General features: G+C 40.7%; 1 protein-coding gene across 1 annotated transcript in view; it reads left to right on the top strand.

Annotated features, from left to right (window-relative positions):
* The window catches only part of grin3a (glutamate receptor, ionotropic, N-methyl-D-aspartate 3A), a 35,544-nt gene that overhangs the window by 10,184 nt on the left and 3,480 nt on the right, over positions 1–21,880 (top strand). Inside the window, exons 2-6 of the mRNA XM_052117304.1 lie at positions 2,130–2,731; positions 9,124–10,174; positions 10,273–10,418; positions 13,870–13,985; positions 14,096–14,247. Coding sequence (XP_051973264.1) covers positions 2,130–2,731; positions 9,124–10,174; positions 10,273–10,418; positions 13,870–13,985; positions 14,096–14,247 — 2,067 coding nt within the window. The remainder of the gene's footprint in view (positions 1–2,129; positions 2,732–9,123; positions 10,175–10,272; positions 10,419–13,869; positions 13,986–14,095; positions 14,248–21,880) is intronic.

Raw genomic sequence — 21,880 nt, 5'->3', positions numbered from 1 at the left:
CAGGAGTAATCAATGTAAACATTATTGATTTATACCACAGTTATGTCTGAGGGGCAAACATGCAGTTTACTCTATGTAAAGGCCTGTGACGTGATGAATGTGTGCTCACATATGTTTGACAATTTGACTGTGTGTGCAGAAACATAAATAGCATTACTTAGGGGGGAGAATTGATCTCTTCCAAAGGACTTTCTGTTACTTCTTAATATGGTAAGACCAGAGTCAATGAAGAGCATGATAGATAATGCATGTAAGCCCCACCTTGTTTGAGGAGGTGTATTTAAGTAAAACCAAATCAGAGATGGTTCAGTTGTTGTTGTTGTTGTTGTTGTTGTTGTTGTTATTGTTGTTGGTACTGTGGTTCCACCGTAGGCAACTCGGCTTTATTGTATAATAAAGTCTATTCTTCTGAAATCAAAACCCCAAAGATGCTGAGTGATTTTTCACAAAATTGGCATGAGAAACTACTACAGACCTTGACAGGGACCTTGTTGCCATTTTCAGTCACATTCTGCAAAAAAATTCATTCATATTTTGTTTTCATTCCTTGAATGGTTTCTTATCCCTGATGCTTAATTTTAATGAAAATCTTGTCTCAATACAAAAGAGACTAAAGGGTTAATTCACCCAAAAATTATTTCATCGTGTACTCACCCTCATGCCATCCCAGATGTGTATGACTTTCTTTCTTATGCAGAACACAAACTAACATTTTTAGAAGAATATTTAAGCACTGTAGGTCCATATAATGCAAGTGACTGGTGACCAAAACTCCAAAAGCTCCAAAAAGGAGATAAAGACAACATAAACATAACCCAGAAGACTTCAGTGGTTTAATCAATATCTTCTGAAGCGATACAGTTGGTTTTGAGAACAAAATGTAATTCTGTGATTATCTTGATCATGATTTCAAGCTCAATTACACTTCCTATCTAGCACTCTGAGCATGTCTCAAGAACTAGGAAGTGTAATGGATCTTGGAATCACGATTGTGCCTGGAGCCTGCAATGGCAAGATGTACATTGAAAAAGAGTTATATTTGGATCTGTTCTCACCCAAAACAACTGGATCACTTCAGAAGATATTAATTAAACCACTGTAGTCATATGGATTACTTTTATGCTGACTTTATCTCCTTTTTGGAGCTTCAAAGGCCTGATCACCATTCACTTAAATTGTATGGGCCTACAGGGCTGAGATTTTCTTCTAAAAATCTTTGTTTGTGTTCAGCAGAAGACAGAATGTCTTATACATCTGGGATGGCATGAGGGTTAGTAAATGATGAGAATTTTCATTTTTGGATAAACTATTCCTTTAAATATAAGAAAAATGAATGACTTTCTTTTGATCTTGGATTGACATGGAAATGTTTTGTGAGGTTCCACACAAAGTGATTTTAAAGTTTTATCGCAGGAAAATTCCCAAGATGTCAACACTTGGCACGACAATTCCCATCATCACAGTCCTAAGAAAAGCAAACAATGACATCAGTCTGTTCTACATAACTGAGTTAGCAAAACATTTTAAAAAGAAGCAAATAAGTATGGATAATTGCTGTATTTCTGTCTTTGGATGAAATGAATACCATCAAACAGGCTAATTAATTGAGATCAAAGCTAATTAAGATACTAATTAAATGAATTTAGTTAGTTAGTCTGGAATGATTTGACTATTTTCAGAAGACAATTTTCAAATATATTTTATATGTAAGCTATCTGCCAAAAGTTTGGACACAGAGAGTTTTGTAAAGAAATTCATATGTAGGCACATATTTGTCTACAAAACACATTTCAAGCATGTAAGCATAAGCCTTTAGATAAAAATGATTTTTTTTTAAGATCATAGGAAACAGAAATTCAGTCAAGTGTATCCACAGTTTGGACAGAGATGTAAGCTTTATTAAAGTACTTGTTTTCCAATGCAAAAACTGCACACTTGGACATCAGGTGGAAAAACATGTATGTTTCCAGAAGAAATCTAGTTGAAATCTTGAGTGTGTAAATACAGAAGGAGTTGCCTGCCAAATCATGCTTTCTGATATCTTTTGAACCCAAAGCCTTCACTCACTTGGCAGACAGCAAAACACTCATCCCTCTGTAATGATTTCTTCTTTAATTTCATCCCAACAGAACTCCCTCCATTTCCAGATGGCCATGCAAAATCCTCAAACTCCTCAAGAGGAACTCATCTTCTCCCTACTGTCAATGAACAACTGGTACGACATCAGTCTAGTCATGTGTCAACAGATGAACATTTCAGACTTTGTTTTCTTGCTCCACAACAACTCAAAATTTAATCTGGGTACAGTTCTCAAGATATCCACCAATAGCAGCTCCAAAAGCGACTTTCAAACTTCTCTGCTAGGTCAACTGGAGTCCATCAAGGACACAACATCTACAATAGTGACCTTTGGATGTGACATCAGGGATATAAGGAGGATCTTTACCACTATTGCAAAGTTTGGTCTGATTCTTCCTGATTATCATTGGATTATAGGTGACTCTCAAAATGTGGAAGAATTGCGGACAGAGGGGCTACCAATGGGTCTTCTTGCACATGGTCGTATGGGTGAGCCCTCACTGGATCAATACGTCCAGGATGCATTGGAGCTTTTGGCACGGGCAGTGGGATCAGCTGCCACTGTGTCTCCAGAGCTGGCACTGATTCCTGGCATCACAAACTGTCTGGCAATTGAGACTAAAAATCTCACATCAGGAACCTTTCTGTCCAGGTACACATGCTACTATCTGGTACAAGCTGCAAAAATATTTTTTATATTATTTTCCAGTTAAAATGTCTAAATCACCTTAAAACAATATACATTTACTTGTATAATATATTAAGACTTAATTCAAGATATATCCTCTAAAAACCAAAATGGTTTTCTTATTCATCAATGAGTTTTGGTTTTACTGGAAAAACTTATTTACTGATTAAGAAAATTATTTTTGTAGTGTAAAAGCAGTGTTTAATTTAGAATCACATTACTTTCCCATGAATAAATCACTTTTAAATAAAAATAATTTTATCTCAGATTTAGGTTTAAGAAAGGTTACATGTTGAAAAACAACAGTAAATTTATCACCACAATGCTGGGGTGTTGTGGTTGATTGCCACGGTGAGGTTGCCAGGGCATTGCTATGCTGATCTGAGTGTTTTTTAGCCTGTTGCTAGGTGGTAGGTGGGGTGTTCTGGGTGCCTGCACTGAAGATATTATTATCCATAGATATACACTGAGTCTGACACCAGGAAAATGCTGCCTCCAGAGGTTATATATGGAGGTAGGAAGAGATCAAGGCACATCCGAATCCAATGTTTGAGTCACATCCTGTCTACTGAGATAACTTCATCTGAACGAATTTTTGAAGGCAGCGTAGATGTATCCTTCAATGCCTATGAAATCCCACAATCCTGTGCATGCAGATCCACAGCAGTTGAGCTGAAGAAAAAAAAAGGGGCCGAAGAGGCATTTCCAGCAAGAAAGTAATATTGTTAATTAGTATTGCGATAATCAGTTGCTGGTATACTTTCAATGATGTGATGTTATGCTGCCTCTGTAGCCTGTCCAAAACCACTTTCTGGAGGTACCTTTGTACGCAAATGCTGTTTGATGAGGCATCTGATAGGGCATTGTGGCAGCGAGATAGCTACCTTTGCTTTCGGACACAGCCATAATTTAGGTCCTTCCTTCAACTAAAGTCTGTGGGCTCTCAAAAAGAGAGACACAAGTTGATTGGCTACTCAGTTACTTGTCAAACGGCCAATCAGCTTGCACCATGCAAGAAAATTGACTTAACATATCACATGTAATCGAGATGATTTGCAAACAGATAACAAGTTCAAGGAACCTATCAGCTTGTACCACAGAACCTATCAGCTTGAGTTTACTGCCTTAACCTCAATCATCTATTTAATTTAGTAGGCTACTGTAAAGTATTAAAAATGTTTTTTTAAATATCATTCAAATAGGCTATTTTACCCACGTTGTGTGTGCGCTATGTATTTTTATAATTATAATTAGTGTATCATAGTATAAGTTTAGCAACATGCTAACGGTAAACACTATATAAAACAATTGAGCTATTTGAAGGGGAAAATTAGGGTGTTAGTGTGATTAAAAAAACAAGGAAAAGTCCCTTTTAGGCTGTGTGGGGCTCAAGTGAATCAGTCAATAATTTATTGGAACTAGTTAATTTACATTCACTGTCCAAAATACTCACTCAAATTACTAAAAAACTAAATGTACCCAATGCTAAATAAAAAGGACTCTTTATTTTAACTGGCTAATTTAAATGAACTGTGCGAAAGAACCGATTCACTTACAGTACAAGATTAGATTTGTCTACAGCCACATGAGAGAGAGAGGACAGTTTAAATGTACGTGTTTGATTACTCCCTCGGATCCATAGACCTTGTTAACAGAAGCACAATAGTAGATTTCTAACGAGAATGAAAACGAGGTTGAGGGATAGACTGACAGTCTCTTAAATGGCATTCACTATATAAAGTATAAAGCTCCTAGATCACATCTAATTTCAAACAACTCATGCTTTTCTGGACTTTCATTGGTTCCTCAGCATAACAATCCAAACATTTAAACAACAGTACAACCCATTGAAGACACTGAATGTCTATTCCTAACAGCCTTGTTGTCATTCCCATAAAAATAAAGATGGCTCAACTGTAAATAAATCCATTGCTGCGCTCACACTACAATGTGACAAATGCACTGTATTGCAATTCAAACAACATTTGTTGATTGCTTGGTTTCTATTCCTGGTGCATTGCACCGGATAGTGCCACTAACTGTGAAGTCTCATTGGTCCAAAGTCCTGCTCCTCATAACTGTACATTAAACAATATATTTGTTTGTGTCACGTTGCACTGCTGTTCACTCGCATGACAACCACTAATCAATCTCATTAACTGCTCAAAAGTGAAAGGTAGTAGAGAAACTACAGAGATAATGAAAATCTTACGGATTTCCAAAATGTAGGATGGCAAAGGAATACTCATATACATTCATGAAGGTAGCTCTATCTGATTGATTGGTTGAAGTTAGATTTAGGGGTAGGGTTAGGCTTGGGTTATAGTTTCTCTGACCAATCAGGTATTGCTTTCCTGATGAATATTAACGAACTGTCCAATAATTTCTGCGCATGGTGCCCTATGTAGGCTGCTTCCCTGAGTTTAGGGAGTGGCGGTACTGTGTACAGAACTAATTATATAAATTATTATTAAGTATTTAGACACTAAAAACTATAACTATACTGAACTAACAACTAAAAACTATTTAATAGCGAAAGTGGGCATTAATAAACAATTATATTGCTTTGGTTTAAATTTCAGCATTATATATAATGTCCCTGTGGGACATTGTTCACGTTTTCACCATAATAATTACTAGAAAGTTTTCAAACCCTCTCTTCTTATTAACAAATATCCAGATCTGACAAAAACCCTTAAAGGGATAGTTTGCCCAAATATGAAAATTCCCTCATCATTTGCTTACCCTAATTCCAGATGTGTATGACTTTCTTTCATCAGCTGAACTCAAATGAAGATTTTTAGAAGAATTTCTCAGCTCTTTTGGTCCATAAAATGCAAGTGAATGGGTGCCAACATTTTAAAGCTAAAGAAAAATAAATCACATTGGTCAGCATAATCCATAAAATTCCAGTGGTTAAATCAATATCTTGTGGATTAGGGATGGGCGGATCGATACTAAAGTATTGATACTTCCAATACTGATGTGGTATCAAGAATATTGATCCTCACATAAAAATATAGAAGTTTGTTTTAACAAGGGACCGTATTATTTGGAATACATAAATATTAATGCATCTCATAAGCTTCAAAGTGGAAAAAAGAATTATATGAGTGAATAAAGTTGCATGATATCAGAACTATTTATTCTTCTACTCATCTTGACGTGCCAGAAATGCTAAAATACACTAGCAGTCAGACAGCACTCACCCTTCAGTGCTTTCCTGAGGTAATGAAAGAAAAATAGCATCTGGAGTTATTCACACTATGTAATGACAAACCTAAACGTGACATTTATTTTTATGGGCTTGTGTGACCATTTTTACAGGTTTGTTTATATTCGTTATTTATTTAAAGTTGTTAAAACATTGATAATGATCTTTAATCCTTGTTAATAAATTATACAATTCTGAAAACTTACCATGGATTTACTTTAGTAATATCATATTAACCATGACTGTAGTAACTACGACTGTAGTCACCATGTGTTTCTTTTTCTTTTTCTTGTAACCAAGGATTTGATACAATTAACCGTGGTTATCTGTACTGTTTTTGGAAACTTGGTTTTTGTAATAGTAACCATATAATAATATCTATGGTTAATTTTGAGGTTTTATGTGTGGCTTATACTAACTAATTTTTAAAAGGTAAACAAAGCAGCCTAATCATTTTCTGTTCCCCATCTGTCACTCACTCAGCATTGTGTCTATGTAGTGACACTATGGGTCACTCTTGGGAGCCCCAAGATGTTTTAAGAAAAAGCCAATGAAAATTGGCGAGTCAAATTTGCATGCCACTCCCCCAGACATACGGGTATTAAAGGAGCAGGTGTGCAACCACTCATTCAGATTTTTTCTTTGGAGCCGAGAGGTTTTTGATGCATTCCACTGCCAATCCATTCACCTCTGCAAGAGAAAGCAAAGAGCTGCTCTGCGGCTGCTATAAGCACGGCGCATCACAGTAGTGCGGAAAACTACCCTGGGTGCTTCGGCAGCGTGTGTTGAGTGCTAAAAGAGAATACAGTATTTCTCTGTAAATAAGAGTATATTCCCTAAAAGAGTGGGTACTGATGGATAGTTTCTAACAGTCACGATCGCTGCCTTTTGTGTCTGGGCTCCAGAAACGCTGAGGTGCGCATGGATGGTTCATGTCTGCACTACGAGAACATTACCATGACCACGTTGGGATCGTGGCTTTCCTTACCCAGAGGGAAATCCAATCCAGCCGCTCCCTGTATCAGTTCTTCTGCCCGCGGGCACAAGACCACGATGGTTAGCACTGGGGGTGATTTGGTGACTTCAATGGGAGTAACTCTGCTGGGCTCCCGGGGCTACTCATATCCCTGGTGAACTCAATCGCACAGCGGATGCACTGTCGCTCAGATAGTGGAGGCTCCACCCCCAGGTGGTCCGGCTGATTTGGAGTTGATTCAGCGAGGCACAGGTAGACCTGTTTGCCTCCCGGGATTCCTCCCACTGCCCACTGTGGTATTCCCTGTCCGAGGCCCCGCTCAGCACAGACGCACTGGCACACAGCTGGCCCTGGGGTCTGCGCAAGTGTGCGTTTCCCCCAGTGAGCCTACTTGCACACACATTGTGCAAGATCAGGGAGGATGAGGAACAGTTCTTGTTGGTAGCACCCTACTGGCCCACCCAGACTTGGTTCTCGGAACTCTCTCTCCTCGTGACAGCCCCACCCTGGCAAATTCCCCTGAGGAAGGACCTACTTTCTCAGGGATGAGGCACGCTCTGGCACCCACAACCAGACCTCTGGAACCTCCAACGTCTGGCCCTTGGACGGGATGCAGAAGATCTGAGTGATCTACCACCCATGGTGGTAGACAATATCACTCAGGCCAGGGCCCCTTCTACCAGGCGACTGTACATCTTGAAGTGGCGCCTATTTGTGAATTGGTGTTCTTCCTGAGGCGAAGACCCACAGAGTTCTGTAGGCGGTTTGGTGCTTTGCTTCCTACAGGAGAGGTTGGAGAGCCGGCTGTCCCCCTCCACCTTGGAGTTTGTATGTAGCCACTATAGCGGCACACCACAATGTAAAGGACAGTAGGTTTTTGGGGAAGCACGACCTGATCATCAGGTCCCTTAGAGACGCCAGGAGGTTGAATACTCCAAGGCCGCACCTCTTTCCCTCATGGGACCTCACTGTGGTCCTGCTAGGCCTACAGAGAGGCCCTTTCGAGCCCTTAGAGTCAGCTGAGCTTAAAGTGCTCTCCTTGAAAACGGCCTTCCTGACTGTCTCCAAACAGAGGATTGCCCACTGGCATACCAGGCCCCCTTTGGGACTATTTAAAGTAATTGTACTTTTACTTGAGTACAGTTTTTGGCTACTCTACCCTCCTCTGGTTTTAAGTTACATTTCATTAGGCCTAGTTTTTATTTCTGATACTGCGGTTAGAGCACTGTTTTCTTAATTAGTTTCTTTGTTCTTATTTATAATTATTTAAGAACTTGAAACAATGTTTACCTAATTAACAAATTAGTTAGTATTTGTTTGGGGATCGAGGTTTGTCATAAATTCAACAGTTTTGGTACGGCTACTGAAGTTTTCATGTAATTACAACACTGCTAACAATGAATATTTAAATTGCTTTAAATCACATATTTAAGTCATACTATAATAGCATTATGAAAGAGTTGATCTCATGCCATAGAAGTGTGAGTACCCCTGGTGAAGATTAATGCAGAAAAGAGCTCTTTATAAACAATATTGTGAAAAAAAAGGGAAAGAGCCATTGGAGAAAAATGTTGAGTAGAAAAAGAACTGCAATCACCACTATGAAAAGCAGTAAGACACTATGACACTAGCCTGGTGGCATATGTGTTCAGGGAAACAGCATATCAAGAGCATTTTCTCCAACAATATACTGTCAGGAACTCACAAACTGAACCGCTGCAGGGCTTACATTTCACATGCTCAGCACTCCTATCATTATTGATTTAACAGGGTTACCTTCAACACTGCACTTTCACAAAAAAAAAAAAAAAACTTATAAGCGAAAAAAAAAAGTTCAAAGCTGGGTAATAATATCCCCCATATTTTGTAGTTTTCTACAGTAGCTAAGCAGTACAGCTGGCCCATCAGGCAATGGTTTATCGTTGTAAATTAAAAATTTTTAAAGACAAAATGACAAGGTTTTTACAACACATTTAACATGTGTGATGTGACACATATACATGTGAGACAAATATTCAGTGCAAAGTAATCAATGTTGTGGAAGCTATTTAAATTGTAGCTTCTCAAGCAAGTAAATAGGGTCAATTTTGATTGTGTTGTTTTCAAAATGTCATAATTATGGATAATAGATGATCTCATTAAAATCTTTTGTCTGTTGATTTTCAGATTTATGGCCAACACATCATTTGATGGCCTCAGCGGCTACATCAATATTCAAGAGGAATCTACTATTATCTCTGAAAGCCATCACTTCATATGGAATCTACAGCATGACCCAATAGGAAAACCCATGTGGACGCGTCTTGGCAGCTGGAAGCAAGCGAAAATGGTCATGGATTATGGCGTATGGCCGAATAAGAGACAGTCTCAGCCAGGGGCGGACTGGCGGCATTCCTCACGTCTACACTTACGTGTTGTCACCCTGGTTGAACACCCATTTGTTTTCACTCGAGATGTCGATGAGGACGGTTTGTGCCCGGCTGGCCAGTTGTGCCTTGACCCCCTAACAAATGATACAGCCTTGTTGGTAAGTCTTTTTCAGGGTCTGCATGGCGCCAATGAAACAGTGCCCATGGAGTTTAAAAAATGCTGTTATGGTTATTGCATTGATCTTCTAGAGAAGCTAGCAGAGGACATGGGGTTTCATTTTGACCTCTACATTGTGGGTGATGGAAAATATGGTGCTTATAAGAATGGCCGCTGGACAGGCCTTGTTGGGGATCTAATGAGCGGAGCAGCTCACCTCGCAGTCACTTCCTTCAGCATCAACTCAGCACGCAGTCAGGTCATCGACTTCACCAGCCCCTTCTTTTCAACAAGTCTTGGAATCTTGGTCAGGACTAGAGATACAGCCGCACCTATCGGTGCCTTCATGTGGCCCCTACACTGGAGTATGTGGCTGGGAATATTTGTGTCTTTACATGTCACAGCCGTGTTTCTAACCCTGTATGAGTGGAAAAGCCCTTTTGGGATGACCCCAAGGGGAAGGAATAGAGAACGAGTCTTCTCTTTCTCCTCAGCGCTAAACGTTTGCTATGCAATCTTGTTTGGTCGGACTGCAGCTATTAAGCCACCAAAGTGTTGGACTGGCAGATTCCTCATGAACCTCTGGGCTATATTCTGCTTGTTCTGCTTGTCGACATACACGGCTAATCTCGCTGCTGTAATGGTTGGTGAAAAAACCTATGAGCAACTCTCAGGTATTCATGATCCCAAGGTAAGAGCTTTAAAATGACAGGCAGGTGTAATTTGTGACTAGTTAGAGGTTGAAAATGTACTTCCTGGTTGATGATAATGGTTCTCTTGCTCTTCAAGCTCCACCATCCATCACAAGGTTTCCGCTTTGGGACTGTCCGGGAGAGCAGTGCCGAGGATTATGTGAAAAAAAGCTTTCCTGAGATGCATGAATACATGAGACGATATAATGTCCCTACAACCCCTGATGGTATAGATCACCTTAAGTAAGTCATAATTGTTATTGCAAAGTGGCATTGATCATAGAAGCAGCACTAATGCCCTCTGCCTTGTCCTTCAAATTCTTGCCTTTCTACCATATCATACAAAATCACGTGGTTTCACTGTACAAGAGGAATGTATAAAATTGTTTGACTATTATTTGGCTGGTAGTTAGCATTGCTCTGTGAGGGATTGAGAATTAGCTTACATGAGGGTACTGAAATTAATTGTCATGGTTTTTCTTACCATCTTTTCAAAATGATTATCTTACTTAAAAGTCATCATTCATCAATAGCAGAACATCACCGATATATATAAAACAGACATTTTCATTAACATGAAATTATAATTAACTTGCATCTACATAATAACAAAACCTCTTTGGAGCTCAAATATTTATAACCTTACTGGAACAAATTGCAAATTGGGACAAAAAAACGACTTGCCAATATCAGATTTGATTTTTGCCGATAAACGTTCCAAAAAGCAACTTTAGATTATTTGGTAAAACCGAAATATTGGTCGACCTTTATAATTTTATCAAACAGGATGGAATGTTTCAGTGTATCAAACCAACTAACACCTCAAGACATCACACAATTCATAATTTCCAATGTGAATACTTACAAATCTTTGTACTAATGTTTTCCCTCCAAAAATTGTCAGATAATCGGGAAAAAAGAAAGAAACACATAGAATATTTCTTAACAAATGTACAGTTTTTCATTTGAAGTTAGTGCATTGCACCACGGCAAAAATATCCCAAAAATATTTAAGCTTTATCCTATATTAAGGCACATTTGATGGGAGCATGAAAATTTACTTCATAATAAGAATGTCTCAAGAAACGATAAATGCCAAGAGTTTCCAGACAAAATCTCTTGAGTGTGTGTCAAGCCAAACACAAGTACATTTAGAATTGATTTTCTTTCCACATCCTGTATGACAAGCCTGAAACTCTCCTTTTGAGTTTTCACAACCTCCAGGACATGATTTGATGTAGTCCTTAAATCAGACCACTCCAAAATATCACCAGTGTGTATAATTCCTTGAAGCAGGGCAGAATAAATAGATTTCAGTAGAGGTTGATGAAATTTGCAATATTTTCCTATGAAGGTCGGTCAGGTTTCTCCTCTCAAATCAATCTGGCACGTGTTTTTGCAAGATAACTCACTTCTTGAATTGTACAGGATATACAAGGATAAGACTGCAACTAGTATATGTGATCTTTGGGTAAGAAGAAATGTCCAGGTCATATTTCATTTCAAAATTAAAAGAAGAATATAAGAAATTACATATTTACATAATGATTAGAACCATTAAGATTTGTTGCATTGTGACATTATTTTCATAGCTATTGAGCACATCTTCCCCCTAATTACTTTACCCTAATTAAATCTCATTCTCATTACTGTCATCTCATTACAGTGAATGTCGACAGATACAGATCGGTGGCCGATTGTTCAGAGCATCACTAAATATACTCTATATACTAAATATATATTTGGCATTACAGTAATGAGACTGCCATTTTTAAAATTACAGTAATGAGAAAGGATTTTTTTTTTCAAATTACAGTATTGAGTCTGGCATTTCTTATTATTACAGTAAGGAGAATGACATTTTCTTGCATTACATAAATGAAACTGACATACATGGCAATACACAGTATTTGAACCCTTTGGAATTAGCTGGTTTTCTTCATTAATTGGTTATAAAATGTGATCTCATCTCATCAAAGACAAGTATAGGCAAACACAATGTGAGTTTGCTAACACACAAACAATTAAACTATTTCATGTCTTTATTGAAAAAATAAAACATTTGCAGTGCTGTGGAAAAAGTAAGTGAACCCTTGGATTTAATAACTGGTCGCTGATCCTTTTGCAGCAATAACCTCAACCAAACGTTTCCGGTAGCTGCGGATAACGCACTCTCGAGGTCATTCCACAGCATATCTATTGGGTTAAGGTCTGGGCTCTGACTGGGCCATTCCAAAAGGTGTCTTTTCTTCTTTTGAAGCCATTCTATAGTGGATTTACTTATATGTTTATGGTCATTATCCTGCTGCATCACCGAACGTCTACTGAGATTCAGCTGGTGCACAGCCACCCTGACATTATCCTGTTGGATGTATTGATATTCTTGGGAATTCATTTTCCCTCGATGACAGCAAGCGATCCAGGCCCTAATGAAGCAAAGCAGCCCCAAATCATGATGCTCCCTCCACTGTACTGTGTCGTTGGGATGATGTTTTCTTGTTGGTATATTTTGCCCTTTTTACATTCCCAAACAAGTAAACCTTAGATTAATCAGTCCTCAAAACATTTTCCTAGTAGTGTTGTGGAGTGTCAAGGTCGTCATTCTGGCAAACTTCAGCTACGCAGCAATATTTTTGTTGGAAAGCAGTGGCTTCCTTCATGGTGTCCTGCGCTTCCTTCATGGTGTCCTGCCGTAGACACCATTCACCAATGCATTATGTATAGTAGACACATGAACAGAGACGTTAACCAGTTCAAATGATTCCTTCAAGTCTTTAGCTGTCACTCGAGGGTTCTTTTTTATGTGTGCCTTTTGATTGATCTTGGCTGGATGGCCACTTCTAGGGAGAGTAGCCACAGTATCAAATCATCTCCATTTATAGACAATTTGTCTAACTGTGGACAAATTAATATCTAAGCTCTTCAGATAACTTTGTAACCCTTTGCTAGCTTTATGCAAATCATCAATTCTTGATCATAGATCTTCTGAGAACTCTTTTTTTGCAAGGCATTGTAAATAGCAAACTCCAAATTTTTGAGTGTTTTTATAATTCAAAGTAGCTCTAACCCACACCTCCAACCTACCTCCAACCTCAAATCATTAATTAAGATGCCAGGTTTGCCAACTCTTGAATCTAATTAGCTTTCGTTGACCTCATTAGCTTAGGGGTTCACATACAATTTTCAACCTACACTGTGAATGTTTGAATGAGCTATTCATTATGTACAAGAACAATACAATAATTTGTTTGTTATTAGTTAAAACAGATTGTGTTTGTAGTAATGAGTGACATATTTTCACATTACAGTTATGAGTATTTTTGTTTTGCATTGCAGTAATGATTGACAATGTTTCACTTAACAGTAAAAACATTTTACTTTACAGTATTTTGAAAATATATATTTTTTTAATGGTATTTAATTTACTTTTAATCTTTTGATCTTGGTGTGAAATATGACCTGGACATTTGTTGACAGTTTTTATGAGATTCAAACATATTTGGTTGTACAAATCTTTACAGACAAGTGTATTTTGAGGACTTGGAGGCATTGAAGCATTTCAACTGATTCAGAGATATTTATGTCAAAAAGTCATATTGTGACTGCATGATAATGCATCTCCACTGAAAGATGTTCTGAATGCAGCAAATATGTGTCTCATCATATAATAGCAAAGTGCCTCATGCTATTTCAGGGATGATCCACAAAAGCTTGATGCTTTTATAATGGACAAAGCTCTCTTAGACTATGAAGTGTCTATTGATGCAGACTGCAAGATGCTGACAGTAGGGAAGCCTTTTGCAATTGAAGGCAAGTACATGTGTGCTTCTTACCCACTTATTGTATTTGTTTTCTTGTGTTGTAGATTGAATGTACTACTATGTATATACTCTATTAATAACTTTCCCTTCTGTCCACAGGCTATGGAATTGGGCTCAAACAAAATTCTCGTCTGACTTCAAATATCTCTGAGTTGGTCAGTCAGTACAAATCTGATGGATTTATGGACATGCTACATGATAAGTGGTACAAGGTGGTTCCCTGTGGTAAAAGAAGCTTTGCTGTCACTGAGGTAAGCCATGATATAAAATGAAAATTGTATATGTTTGCTCAGTAAAGCTGTTAAAGACCCCATGGCATGGTTTGACAAAAGCCATTTCTGTCCTACGTTCACATATTTCCTGTTAAAACAGGCAGTTGGCAATAGCCAATATACTTTAGTACATATGTTACAGCTCAGCAAAACCATGATTCAAGTATGCTATTGCTAGTCAGACGCAGGTGAAATTAGGTGGAAGGACATTCTTATTCTAGAGGGCATTTTATTGCACAAAAATGTAGATGTCACCAAATTTATAGGGAGAGAAAGACTGTGGGTGGAATTAACTAAGAATGAACTGCACCCGCTGATAGCATATTGTTTATTTTCTTACACTGTCTGCAATTTTTTAGCACCCAATTCACTGAAGGAATTTTGCTAATCAGGTAAATATGCAAATAAGGCCAAAACATTTGAGCTGAACATTATTTGCACAAAGCAAATCCCCATCATGCGGGTTGGTTCTGAGTGCTAGGTTGAGGAAGATGCAGCAGACTACAACACTGGCATCATTTACAGGAAATGTACAGCATCGCTCCAAAACTGGAGTCCAGGCATCTGAATCAGCTCTTTAAAATGCTGAAAGTGCATTTGAATGCATGACATGTCTGGATATATTCCTGGTTTTAATGCTCTTCTCCATCATTAGATCTTCATTTGATGAATCGCTGTTGCCATGATCAATAGAAAAAGTACACACATTTCTCTATTAAATAAAATGTAAATATAGCCACAAGCATCAATTACCGAGGTCCAAGCAGTTTTGAAAAGTGAAGAAAATGACCAAAATTGCCAAATTTAAAAGAATAGATAATAGATCTCTCAGGGGTAATTGCATTACTAAGAACCCTATTTTTAGAGCACTACGTCTTTAGCGTAGCACATTGCAATACATGCAAATTCAGTGGGCATGGCCATGAAGTTTGGACTTTTTCATAAAAGCATGTGCTAAGTCTAGCCACAAGTGGGTTGGCGAAATTGTGTACGCAAAGTGCTAATGGACTGTGTCAAGTGCAATTTAAATGTTCTGATTTCAGTACAAGTTATCGGCAGCATTTGTGGCATAATGATGATTACCACAAAAATTACTTTAGACTCATCCCTACTTTTCTTAAAAAACAAAAATGCAAAAATCGAGATTACAGTGAGGTCATTACAATGGATGTGTAACGCTTGAGCAGAGAGGCAGACGAGGAGATGCGGATCCAAATGCAGTTAAGAATTTATTAAATAAACAAGTAAACACAAAGGAACAACCCTCAATGGGGAAATAAAACATAAAACTGAAAACTAAACACGATGAACACAAACAGAGAACTCAGGCAGGGAACACATACCAGGCTAACAACATACCTCCATTAACAAACAACGACTGACAGAGACTGAACAAACAGACAGGGTTTAAATACATAAATGTGGGACAAAGGGGCCAATGAACAAACAGGACTCAAACAAGATAACAAGGAGATTAACAGAAACCAAAGGCAAATTAACAAGGGCAGGTGAAAACAATGAACAGTGAACACGAGGGAAAACAAGACTGGAGCTACAAAAGGGACAAAAGTGAAAACTAAGGAGTACAAAAGTGACAAAAATGGTAAACAAAAGGGCAACAGTGGAACAAGACAGGGTATACATAACAGAGCCCCCCCTCAAAGGATCGGCTTCCAGATGATCCTAAAAACCCAAGACAAAAGACAGAAAACCCACAGAGAACAAAATGATGGCACCGGGGGCAGACAGACAGACCAGGGGGGGCACAAGAACTAGGAGGCAGTCCAAGGGGCACAGAGGGCAGGCAGGAAGTCCAAGGGGGCACAAAGGGCAAGCAGGAAGTCCAAGGGGGCCACGAGGGGAAATGAGACAGTCCATGGGGGCACAAGGGGCAATTAGGCAGTCCACGGGGGCACAAAGGGACAGGTTTAGGAGGCCGGGGTGGTATTGACCGGGCAGGGACAGGTTTAGATGGCCCGGGGGCTGGCCATAAGGCAAGGGCCGGTTCAGGGGGCCTGGGAGGGGGCCGTGGGCCAAGGGCCGGTTCAGGGGACCTGGGAGGGGGCCACAGGACAGAGGCCGGTTTTGGTGGCCTAGGAGATGGCCGTGGGGCAAGGGCCGGTTCAGGGGGCCTGGGAGGAGGAGTGGCCACTGGGGAGGCCGGCGGAGCCAAGGAGGACCTCTGAGGCGGAGGCGAGGGAGGCGAAGCTGAGGGAGGTGATGGCTTAGAAGGCTCAGAAGGCGGAGCTGAGGGAGGCTCAGGAGGCGGATCCGAGGTAGGCGGCGCCGTAGGAGGCTTTAGGAGCGGAGACCTGGAAGGTTCTGGGGTTTCTGGAGGCGGAGCCGTAGGAGGCTCGGGAGGCGGAGCCGTAGGAGGCTCGGGAGGCTCTGAGGGCGGAGCCATAGGAGGCTCGGGTGGCTCGAGAGGCAGAGCCATAGGAGGCTCGGGAGGCAGAGCCGTAGAAGGCTCAGGAGGCAGAGCCGTGGGAGGCTCGGGAGGCAGAGCCGTAGAAGGCTCGGGTGGCTCGAGAGGCAGAGCCGTAGGAGGCCCGGGAGGCAGAGCCGTAGAAGGCTCAGGAGGCAGAGCCGTGGGAGGTTCTGGAGGCGGAGCCGTAGGAGGCTCGGGAGGCTCTGAGGGCGGAGCCGTAGGAGGCTCGGGAGGCAGAGCCATGGGAGGCAGAGCCGTGGGAGGCTCAGGAGGCAGAGCCGTGGGAGGCTCAGGAGGCAGAGCCGTGGGAGGCTCAGGAGGCAGAGCCGTGGGAGGCTCAGGAGGCAGAGCCGTGGGAGGCTCAGGAGGCAGAGCCGTGGGAGGCTCAGGAGGCTCTGGAGGCTCTGGAGGTGGAGCCGTAGGAGGCTCTGGAGGTGGAGCCGTAGGAGGCTCGGGAGGCAGAGCCATGGGAGGCTCGAGGAAGAGCCGTAGGAGGCTGAGCTGGGAGGCTGGAGCTGAAGGAGGCTCGGGAGCTTCTGGAGGCGGAGCCCTGGAAGAGCTAGAAGACGGGGCTGAGGAATGCGCAGCCGGGGTTGGCTCAGGAGGCCCAGGAGGCGGGGCCGAGGAAGGTGGCGCCGAAAGAGGCTGAAGAGGCGGAGACCTGGAAGTTTCTGGAGGCGGGGCCGAAGGGGGTGGTGCCATAGGAGGTTTCAGAGGCAGAGCCCTAGAAGGCTCTAGGTCTCTGGGAACAGAGCCGTAGGAGGCTCGGGGGGCGGAGCCCTGGAAGGCTCGAGAGGCTTGAGGGCGAGCCTGGAGGCTCGAGGCAGAGCCCTGGGTGGCTCAAGAGGCCTGGGAGGTGGAGCCCTGGCGTGGCTCAAGAAGCCTGGGAGGTGGAGCCCTGGCAGGTTCGAGAGGCTTGAGGGGCGGAGCCCTGGAAGGCTCGAGAGGCTTGAGGGGCGGAGCCCTGGAAGGCTCGGAAGGCAGAGCTCTGGAAAGCTCAGGTAACTCGGAAGGCGGAGCTCTGGAAAGCTCGAGGCGGAGCTCTGGAAGGCTACTGGCACTGGCTCGAGGCGAGCTCTGGAAAGCTGGTACTTGAGCTCTGGACAGCTCGGTGACTGGAGGCGTCTGGAGCTCTGGTACTCGCAGGCTACTGGCACTGGCTCAGGGACGGTCGAGGCTACTTGCTCGCTCACGGTGACAGGCGTAGGCTCTGGCTCGCAGACTGGGGCAGGCGTAGGCTCTGGCTCGCAGACCGGGGCAGGCGTGGGCCGGGAGGCAGAAACCAGTCTTCTTTTCCTCCTCTGGGCAGACGAAGTTGACCGTGCTGGCTCATGGACGACGACAGGCATGGGGGCGAGCTCGCTGACCGGTGGGGCAGGTGGAAGAGGACGAGCCAAGGACAACTGGAGGGTCACCGCCGTGGGAGTAGAGGCAGGATCCTCAACCACACCCACATTAAGCAGCGAGCCGCATACCAGAAGTGTCTCCTCCATGAACTCGCCGAGCGTCCAGCCACGCGTCGTCGTGGGCAACCGCTCTTGGAGCGAACCGGTCAGGCTAGCCTGGAAAAACACCACCAGGGAGGAGTCAGGAAAGTCGGTGGCACCCACCAGGTACAGGAAGTCCCTAATGTGATCCTCCACCGGGCGGCTTCCTTGCTTCAGGTCCAGGAGGCGGCAGCTTGCCCGGAGAACCGCTGGATCCATTGTTGGGTCAGTCGTTCTGTAACGCTTGAGCAGAGAGGCAGACGAGGAGATGCGGATCCAAATGCAGTTAAGAATTTATTAAATAAACAAACAAGTAAACACAAAGGAACAACCCTCAATGGGGAAATAAAACATAAAACTGAAAACTAAACACAAACAGAGAACTCAGGCAGGGAACACATACCAGGCTAACAACATACCTCCATTAACAAACAATGACTGACAGAGACTGAACAAACAGACAGGGTTTAAATACATAAATGTGGGACAAAGGGGCCAATGAACAAACAGCACTCAAACAAGATAACAAGGAGATTAACAGAAACCAAAGGCAAATTAACAAGGGCAGGTGAAAACAATGAACAGTGAACACGAGGGAAAACAAGACTGTGGAGCTACAAAAGGGACAAAAGTGAAAACTAAGGAGTACAAAAGTGACAAAAATGGTAAACAAAAGGGCAACAGTGGAACAAGACAGGGTATACATAACAGGATGTGAATGGGGCAAATTAAAGTGAATGGGGCAAATTTTTGGAGGGTTTAAACTTGTGAAGCTTATAATTTTATAAAAGCACTTGCTTTAATTCTTTTGTTAAAACTTGTGTATTATTTGAGCTGTAAATTTGTTTAAATGGTCATTTTTACAGTTGTTTTAGGGTCTGATGACATTACATCGCCTTGGTAACAAAGTTTTAAAATTGGCTATAACTTTACACAAAAAAGATAGATAAGTGATTTCATCACACTAAAATCATGTTTACACCTTTATGTCTTGAAAAAAGAGAGTATTTTAACGTTAATAAATTGTCCCCCATTCACTTCCATTGAAACTGCCTCACTGGAACATTGTTTTTTGCTTTTTTAAAGAGAAAGAGGAACAAGTCTAAACACATTTTTGTGGCAATCAATATTATGTCACGAATGCTTTCGATTGAGTTCAACTTGTATTGAACCAAAACATTCCTTTAATTATTAGGTCCTGAGGTAAATGCAGGATATAAAAAAGGATATAACAGACCAAATTAAATTAAAAAAATATATCATGAGAAATACATCAGAAAATGTTGCAATCAATACATTTAAATACTGTGAAATATGGGCATAAATAAATTAATAAACAAGGGATGAAATGTATCTATTTATTTATGGGTGTAAAATGTTTAATTTTTTTTATATGTAATATGACATAAATTATGCCTTGAAATAACATCAATATGATCACAGGTGAAGTCAGCATGATGTTTCCGATAGTTTCGGTACCCAAGGATTGGCAACTGTGTGCCGATGCGCTGACATGCAGCATACTTATCAAACATGTTTGCAGTGGTTTCAATGTGTTTACATTTCCACCTGGCGCAATAGGCAGCACGATGCATCAGCTGCATGGGAGATTAGGGTTCAAAGCCAGACAGCAACCACGACTGAATAATCAATGACGAGCATGATTCAGGGGTTTCACTTCTCCCTCCAACATTACATTTTTACTCCACTAATGGTTAAGGTAAGTTTTGGGTTTGGGGATAGAATCTATAAATATATGCTTTTTAATTCATTGAATTAATTCCTGTAAAGCTGAAAACAACTTGCTTAGCTACTAGCTTTTGGCAACCTCTCCTGAAAATAAATGGAGCTTACACGTGCCCATATGACCTATAACATTTACCGCTTTGGCCACTGGGGGCAGGCAGTGTTTTGAAATTTCGATCAACGTATACCGATTTTGATGTAAAACAAAGTCGGTCGGTCTACTCTTTCCGAGATCAGGCTGAATAAAATAGACGTGAAATATGCCCTGAAATTAAATATTGGGTAATGTTAAATAAAATAAGTATGCCAAGAAATACTGTAATTAAATATATCATGAAATTTTGCAATCAATAATTAGAAGTGTCATGAGTAGTGAGTTCAAATAAATAAATAGGGCATGAACATTTTTTATTTATTTACTAATATAAAATGAAGGCCTTTAAATAAATGAGGGCATTTGAAATATGCCTTAAAATGAAATAAGATATGAAATACACCCACATAAAAGATAGTGTTCAATTGACTCGATCTGGATTTCATATTATGGTCGGCCAGGCCGAGTCACTTTGCCACAGGAACAACTCAAACTTCGTTGTAGAATCTCTTCGAGGTTTTCAAAAATCACTTGATCAAAATAGAAGTTGCTATTTCTGATTGATATATCTTCCCAGATCTCTTAAACTCGTTCTCCGAAGTTTGTTAAATCGACAGACGCTTCCATTTCCTCTGCAGTAGTAAGCATTTTGTTTGTTAATTCATGCAAAATTTTAATTTCCGGTTCGTCCAGCGGAGCAGCCATAGTCTTACTACAGGAGGCATCGACAATTGATTCAAGAGGACCAAGTATCTCCCTCGTATCTTTCCCACAGACTCCTTCTTCTTTTGGCAGTTATCCTAAGTAGCTTTCAGTTATTCTCGACTACAATTGCAGGAGGTGGGTCTTTGAGAACCATTCAGCCAATAAAACTCTCGCAACTTTGATAAGTGGAAGGCCTATTTCATGCCGTATTTCGTGTCTGATTTCATTTCAAGGAGTAATTCACATGTCCTTTTTCATTTAAAAGCATATTTCCTGTCGCTTGTCATTTGACAAAAATAAGTAAAAGTACAAACCATATTACACCATATTTATTTCTCACTCTTCATGATACTTTTAATTATTGATAGCAACTTTTCATGATGTATTTCAAAATTTTTTGACATTTATTTTATTTAACGTTGCCCATAATATTTAGGGCAATAAAATTTATTTTAGGGCATATTTCATGTCATGTTTCACATCATTATTTTTTTTCATTTTACACCCTGAAATAAATAGATATATTTCTTCCCTTATTTATTTATTTATGCCTATATTTCACATTATTTATATTAATGGCAACATTTCTGATGTATTTAATTATTTCATAATATATGTATATATTTAATTTAGTATGTTATATCCTTCCATAAATTGCACCGTCTGCATATATATTCCATTGCCTGTCAAGCAACTTCAACCTAAATGAAGACAGCCTATTCATATGAATTTGGTAGTGTAAAGGGCTATATGCAATTCATTAGAAGAATACATATGGTCCATATACTGTATGTATTCTTCTAATGAATTGCATATAGCCCTTTACACTACCAAATTCATATTCCAGTGCTATGATGTTTAGATGTAAAATACAGTACTACCAAGGACAGTTGTGTTTCCCTGCTCTGCTCTATGACCGTATTGTGGGCCACGCTGCTCCGGACCACAATGTATGGGTTGTATGTGTTCTCTATCGGTCTCTCCGTGACAAATCATCGCTAGTATTAAAAGTGATCAATAGCTCTTTGATATCATATGCTGGTGGAATCCCCAAATGCAGGAACTGACTTTAGACTTTGGGCTGAGTATAGATGTGGTTCTCAGACGTTTTAGCGCAATTACCTTTTTCTAAGGAAAATAACAAATTGTGCT

The sequence above is a fragment of the Xyrauchen texanus genome, chromosome 44, assembly GCF_025860055.1.
Source record: "Xyrauchen texanus isolate HMW12.3.18 chromosome 44, RBS_HiC_50CHRs, whole genome shotgun sequence".
Taxonomy (NCBI): domain Eukaryota; kingdom Metazoa; phylum Chordata; class Actinopteri; order Cypriniformes; family Catostomidae; genus Xyrauchen; species Xyrauchen texanus.
The sequence above is the reverse complement of the archived record's forward strand: the minus strand, read 5'-3'. Positions and strand labels throughout refer to the sequence as shown.